Source organism: Orycteropus afer, unplaced genomic scaffold (genome assembly GCF_000298275.1).
Source record: "Orycteropus afer afer isolate SDZICR_OR568_19922 unplaced genomic scaffold, OryAfe1.0 scaffold00749, whole genome shotgun sequence".
NCBI classification, from domain to species: Eukaryota; Metazoa; Chordata; class Mammalia; order Tubulidentata; family Orycteropodidae; genus Orycteropus; species Orycteropus afer.
In genome coordinates this window covers 796,914-804,331 of record NW_006922336.1, presented here as the reverse complement: position 1 = coordinate 804,331, position 7,418 = coordinate 796,914, and the positions used below count along the sequence as shown (strand labels likewise).

Below are 7,418 nucleotides of genomic sequence, written 5' to 3'. Positions count from 1 at the left end.
ACTCTCAGCACGTCTGATGCTGTTGGTTGGTGCTGGGGCCTGAGAGTTTGCATTTCTAACAGGCTCACAGTGATGCTGCAGGAGGACCAGTGAGAATCATGGATCTGTTCAATTTCCTGCCTGCTTGGGCTCTGCTATTATGAGTTTCCAGAAGGAAAACCTCATGTCTATTGTGTATACAGCGTACCAGGTGCAGTCATGTATATCATCTAATTTTATTTTCACAGTGCCGTGAATGTAGAGTCATTATCCTTCTTTTAAAAATAACAAAATGACACACACCTAATTTAAGTCACTTGCTTAAGGTCACATGGGGCAGATGTGGAATTGGAGCCCAGCTCTGCTTGCCTCCAAAGCCCAGTCCTTCCCTACCCACCACAGTGCTCCTTAAACCGTCAGCTGGGCTAGAAGACCAACAGCACTCATAATTAAAAGACATGCACACACATCTCGTTCCTTGAAATCTTTTTGCTTGAACTGCGTGTTACAAAAATAAAATAAATTTCACATGCACACACACACACACACAAAATGGTCCTGGAAGAAGGTGAAGGTAACATGTTTTTTTTTCCCCCCTGCTTCATGGCTGTTAGTGTGTGTAATTATGTTTTCACAATTAATAGATAAAGTGTCAATTTCTAATAATAACCTCCCCATGGAGGTTGCCAGAAGCCTTGTATTGGGAGCTCTGGTGGCTTAGTGCCTAAGGTATTTGACTGCTAACCAGAAGGCTGGCATTCGAACCCAGCAGCCACTCCTTGGAAGGAAGGTTGGGCAATCTACTTCTGTAGTGATACCACCTCAGAAACCCAAGGAGGGGATGCTGTGAGTTGGATCCAACTCGATGGCAGTGAGGTTTTTTTTTTTTTTTTTTTTTTAAAGTTAAGAGAGTTGGTAAAAAGCTAACTTGCCAAATACTGTATCCTAACGACTGGACAAGAGAATTTTAGAGTTCTGTGGTTTTGAGTAAAGTTCCCCAATGTTATCATTATAACACATTCTTTTTCCTTCTTAAAAGTGTATTATGCTTTAGCTCTGTGTATTTCACTGTACATAAATTATATTTCAATAAAATGTATTTTGTAAAAATAGCATATTATAGGGGATAGAAGTTGAAAACATGCTAAGTGAAGATGGCCAGTTGCAAAAGACCACATAGTGTATGATTCATTTATATGAAATGTATAGAATCTATAGAGACAGAAAGTAGATTAGTGGTTACTTACACCTCGGGGTAGGAGTGAGGGGTTAGAGGAGTGATAGCTAAAGACTTGTATGCATCAAGTCGATCCTGACTGATAGCCATCCTGTATGACACAGTATAACTCCCCCCACAAGGTTTTCTTGGCTATAATCTTTACGGGAGCGGACCATCAAGTCTGGTTTCCCACAGAGCTGCTGGTGGGTTTGAATCTCTATCCTTTCAGTTAGCAGCCAAGCGCTTAACCTTTGTGCCACCAGGGCTCCTTAGCTAAAGAGTACAGTGTTTCTTTTTGAGGTGATAAAAATGTTCTGAAATTGATAATAGTGTTTGTTGCATAACTCTGTGAATCTATTGAAAACCATTACTTTGTACACTTTAAATGGGTGAAGTGTCTGGTATATGAATTACATCTCAATATAGCTGTTACAAAAGAAGTATATTACATTTTAAAAATAAATTTAACAAGCACATTAGTTGTTGTTGCTGTTATGTGCCGTCTAGTCGGACCCAACTCATAGTGACCCCTCCTTGGGTTTCTGAGGCGGTATTACTATGGAAGTAGATTGCCCAACCTTGCTTCCGAGGAGTGGCTGGTTGGTTTGAACCACCAGCCTTCTGGTTAGTAGTCAAGTGCTTTAGGCACTATGCTACCAGAGCTCCTCTCATGCATACTAGTAGTTTTGGATTTTTTTAAAAAACATATAGACTTATTATAGAGGGGAAGGTGAGGGCGTTTAGGGCAGGACCAATCCATGGACAGTAGAGTAGCCTGGCTGACTGGCATTCCTGCCTTGATGTGGGAAGTAGGGTGGATGCTCGCAGGACTTTAGTTCTAAGTTCTGTCATAGGAGGTGCAGACGTATGAAGGGGCGAAGCAACAGCAGGTCACAGTCCTGGCAAGCGGCAGGGGGGACTCAGGAATATTGGAGGTGGTATCCAACAGGCATGCTGGAGTGGGTAGCTGGCCCTTTAGTAAATCCTAGCCACACACACTGGGGTACAGAGGGGCTGCTGGGGCAAAAGGCAGGCCAGCTGTGACAAGTGGGACACTTTATCCAGGCAAGAGAGTAGCACCAAGTGTGACTGGATGCTGAGACTCAAGTGGAGTTGTTCTGGTTGAAGTCTTCTGGTGTAGGTAGCACTGACCTGGGACTGGATGAGTTCCTCAGGCCTTCTCAGAAGAGTCCAGTCTACCTAGGCTCCCCAGGTGGGGGTCACCCACTTGATTCCTAGGGATGTAATTTCATGGCCTCACCAGGATGTATCTTAAATCCCCTATGTGAAAGCAAGAACCAGAGCAAGAGAGAAGGAAGTGAGTGTCCCAGTCAAGTTCCTTTCAATAGTCCTTTACTCCTCCCATTAGGAGTCCCTGGGTATTGCAAATGGTTAAATGCTCAGCTACTAACTGAAAGGCTAGTGGTTCAAACCCACCCAGAGGCATCTTGGGAGAAAGATCTGGTGACGTGCTTCTGAAAGGTCACAGCTATGTAAACTCTATAGAGTCCATTTCTACTCTGACACACCTCAGGTCAGCACGAGTTGGAATCCACTGGACGGTAACTGGTTTTTACTTTTTTTTTTTTTTATTATTATTTTAATGCTCCAGTCCCTTTATCCGTTCAACTGAACATCATTTATGCCAAAGACTGACAGGTACTGGGGGTGGAGACTCAAAGACCAAGAAAGAGTCCTTGCCCTCAAGGAGTTTATAGTCTAAAGGGGGAGGCCAACTCAGGAGCAGACACTTTTTGACGTAAAGCTCACATCCCACCAGATCCGCCCATCATTATGCTTTCTGGCGGAGCCTCAGGGTGTGTTTCTAAGGAGCCTAACCTGAGGCACACCTGGGTACTGCAACTACTTCAACCAACACATCCCGAAATGTTATTTAGTGTACTTAACATTACACCAAACTCAAATCAAACCCATCGCCATGGAGTTGATTCCAACTCATAATGACCCTATAGGACAGAGAACTGCCTCATGCAGTTTCCAAGGTTATAATCTTTTGTTGTTGTTGTTGTTGTTTTAAATTTTATTGTGCTTTGGGTGCAAATTTACAGAGCAAAATTTGTTTTACATTCAATACTTCGTGTACATTTGATTTCATGCCCCAATTACCATCCCTACCATAAAAGGTCTCCTCTCCTCCCCTCCCGTTCCTGTGACTACTCCCCCACTGTGCCCTTCTTAACTATGCACTCTTGTCTGTTCAGCTTTCCCTCTACGTGAATTCTGTCTCTCTGGTGCCCCATGGCCAATTGCTCTAAGGAGTGCACCTCCTTAGAGGAGGTGGGTGCATCACCCTGGGGTATGTGTTCTGCACGTAGGTCTTCCTACTGTCCAAGGCTGTAATCTTTGCGGAAGCAGACTGCCACAACTTTCTGCCTCAGAGCGGCTGGTGGGTTCGAACTGCTGATCTTTTGGTCTTTCAGTTAAAAGCCAGCTGAGTGTTTAACCACCAGGGCTTAGAAATTAAAATACTGACACTTTGCATAAACATTACTCAAAGACTTTCTTGGATAGAGTGACAGTTACATTTTCTAATTAAGACTTTATAAACACATTTACTATAAAAACTTGTTCAGCTAACACAACTCATTGTATCCTCAACCACCAAGCATGTTAAAATGGTGTTGGCTCAGCAACTGACATATGACCGGATTTTTTATGCCGAGAGCTCAAGTCTTCTACAGCATCGTTAGTGTCCAATAAATGTGACATTCTGTATTCAATCTGAATGCTTGGTGATGGACAGGTCCGAGGAAACATGATCTGATTCCCGGGTTAAAAACACATTGTTTAAGAAACTGTACTTAAACTTGATCAGCTTGAATATTTGGTTTAAATAAATTTACTGTGCGTTGCACTATTTTATTTTTATCATACACGAGGTCACATAATGTAGTGGGGAGAGAGCCCTGGACAAGGCGCAGAAGCCCTAGATTCCGATCCAGACTCAGTAACTCAATATCCAAGTCACCCAGACACACTGTCCTCTCTCTGGGGGCTCATCTGCCACATTTGTTTAAAAAGAAAAACAAGAGATTGTAGACGAAAGGGAGGAAGTTTCAATGATCTCAAAAAATCCCTTCTAGCAAAATGCTATCAGATTGAGTAAAGGCCATTCAAACTCAACATATGCGTCTGTGCAAAGTGAGCCAAATTGGTATTTTACTATTGAACCGAGAATTTTAATACCTAAAACCAAATCAGCACCCCCTCTGAGCCCATCTGGAGCTCCAGAATAGGAATTCAACTCTGAGTTTCTTTAGCCTCTGAAGATGAAGCAAACCTAACTGTGAGACCTAGTCTGCACTTTACAAATTTGCTAAGTCACAATGCAGTCCCACCTTTGACAAGAAAGCAAAATCATACCACCAACATTTTTGATGCATTTAAAGAACCACTTCCAATTGGAGGTGATTTAACTACTGATTGCATACCAGGCTGAGGCTGATAGCATTTTATCCCTCCTTGGGGACCCCCCCCCCATGAAATACAAACCTCAACTGTCAGAAATACAAGTCTCACTTAAAACAGACTGCCAGAGGGACTGCATCAGAAAACAGAAAACTCAGTCCTACGTGAAAGCTAAACACACAGAAGCCTTCAAATTGTCAAGAAAGAACAGTTATATTAATCATTTAGTTATTTAAGCAAAGGATAGAGGAAAAGAAATGCTTTCCTCATTTCTCAAGATTGGGGTGGTTTTATTCGCCATGTCTGCGCTGGGTAGTGGGGCCTCTCCCCATCTGCTTCTTATAAAAAGAACTTCATGAGGTGAAACCCTAAGGAACTCCAGACTCTCCCTGGCTTTGCAACATTGCTGTCCATTTATCTCGTCACGGGATGGGGGAAGTAACAGCTAGCAATTAGAGCTGAGCCTGGAAAGTCAGAGAACGAATTATTCTCTTAAAGGCAGTGGTCATTCCAAGGCAGAAAATTCAAGTCACCTACAATTTTCTCGTCCATATTGCGAAGGGCAGGGCTGGGCTGGACAGGGCCCAAGAATAGGAAGGGAGAATTCGGCTGGGTTGGAGAGCGGGGGTGGGAGCAAATTCCCGAATGTGGAATGTGAACGTTGCCAGCCCGGGAGCCTGGAGCCGCCGCGGAAGGCGCAGAGTAGGCCCAGCATCTCACAAGGGTGAGTCCAGGTGAGCGGCGTGTTAGCAAGCGCCGCTGGCGGGGAGCCCCGGATCAGCCCGGGCGTGGTTCCCGCCCGTGGCTCCTCTGCGCGCAGCGGCCTCCTGGGTGTCAGCGCGCAAAGTCGCCGCTTAATCCCCTCTCCCGCCGGATTAATTAGGGCCTTCTCAGAGCAGAAAGTTGAGAGCCAGAGGCCTCTTTCCCAGCCGCAGGGGCACCGGGAGGTCGACACTCCTCGGCCCAGCCAGGCTCCGGCCCAGCCAAGCTCCTCTCCCCGGACTCCACCAGTCACAAGGTCCCGGTGATCCGCACCTCTCCAGTGAGCGCCCCCCGCACCACCACCCCCACTGCACCCCAGTTGGGTTCCTGGGACCCCTTGGGTACTGGCCGCCTGTCGGGTCTCCGGGGTCAGGCCCTAGCCCTCTTTTCGCGGCCAGCCGCTAGGGCGCGGGGAGGGGCGCGCCAGGGAGGCCGAGGCCGCGCGCTATTCCTGTCGCGGTGAGCTACTGGCATGCTATGTGCGGCGCCCGATCATTCCTCCAACCTGCCGCGCTGACCCGTACCCCCTCCCTAATCCCCTAGGCTTTGATTTGATCCTCCGCGCGGAACAAGCTGACTCCCCCTCTGCCCTGTAGCCAGTTGTCCCCAGCCTCACGGTTGCCCGCAGAACCCGTCCTCCACGTCCCCCTCCAGGAGGTTAGAGCCCTCGCCCGAGCCCGGGCCACATCTGTGCATCTGGGCCGTCGGAGATCCAGCAGCCCTGGAGGATACCTGCATCTCTGCACTTCCAGGTGATGGTGTGCGGCTACTGCCGCCCCTGGCGCGCAGGTGTGAGATCCCCAAATTGGGCCGGGGAGGGGGCTTCGGGCAACGCGCTGGCAGCCTCAGCAGCCGCCAAAACCAAGTCCCGCACTCCTCGGAAGCCTCCACACTCCGCACCCTCGGCTACTAGGGGCTATTGGAAACCGGGTCCGGAGCGGATTTGCTCGGAGACGAGCACCGGGCCATTTGCGGACCTGGATGAACGGGCTCCCGGATTTAAACTGAGCAGGCAAAAATGAGCCCCTACTAGGGGCTCTGCGGCTCGCGCGGGGTCCCAGGGGGGCGCCGTGCTCCAGGATGCCTCGGGTCGCGCCCGCTGCCCTCAGCCTGGGCCCGGCCCTATCCCGCCCTGAGTATCATGAGTTACTTCCTGTCTTATTGCAAAGCTCATGGCGGCGCGCTGCTCACCGGCTACCAGGCCCTGCGCGCCGAGGGCTTCCTGTGCGACGTGACGCTGGAGGTCGAGGGTAGCGAGTTCCCGGCGCACAGGTCGCTCCTGGCTTGCTCCAGTGACTACTTCAGAGCCCTGTTCAAGAGTCACACCCGGGAATCACGGGCGCGCGTGATCCACCTGCGCGTGCCGTCGGCGGCCGGCCTGCAGCGCCTGCTGGATTTCATCTACACTGCCTGGTTGCCGCTCTCCATGGACTCTGTGGAGGAGACGCTGGAGGCTGCCAGCTACCTGCAGGTCACCGAAGCCCTGGGGCTGTGCGGCCGCTACCTGGAGCGCCAGCTGGCCCCAGACACCTGCTGCTTCGCCGCGAATGTGGCGGCGCGCTTCGGCCTGGCGCACACTTTGGACGCGGCCGAGCGCTGCATCGTGCGCCACCTGCGGGAGCTGTTGGCACGGGGAGCGGGCCCCATGGGGCTGCTGGAGCTCAACCCCGCGTCGCTGAAGGCCGTACTGGGTGCCCCCGACGTAGCGAGGGTACCCGAGGTCCAGCTGCTGGGCCTAGCGCTGGCTTGGCTACGGCAGGAGCCAGCAGACCAGCGCCTAGCACACTGCTCCACGCTACTCGAGCGCGTGCGCTTCGGTCTGGTGCCCGCCGACGTGCTGCGGCGCGTGTACTCTGGCTCCGGCCTCACTCTGCCCGCGCGGGTCAAGAGCCTTATCATCCAGGCCCTTAACTACCACACGGCGCCCTCCCGTCAGCCGCTCATGCAAGGCGAGCAGACCAGCGTCCGGAGCCCACAAACCCGCATTTTATTGGTTGGGGGCCGCAGGGGGCAGGAGGTGGTGACCGAG

The 7,418-nt window shown here is 50.2% G+C and overlaps 1 protein-coding gene across 1 annotated transcript; it reads left to right on the top strand.

Annotated features, from left to right (window-relative positions):
* Nucleotides 1-6,530: 6,530 nt before the first annotated feature.
* KLHL34 (kelch like family member 34) lies at nt 6,531-7,418 on the top strand (the record flags this gene model as incomplete). The annotated part of the gene is made up of 1 exon (XM_007957429.1): nt 6,531-7,418. A coding segment is annotated over exon 1 (888 nt), but the record flags the coding sequence as incomplete, so codon positions are not given.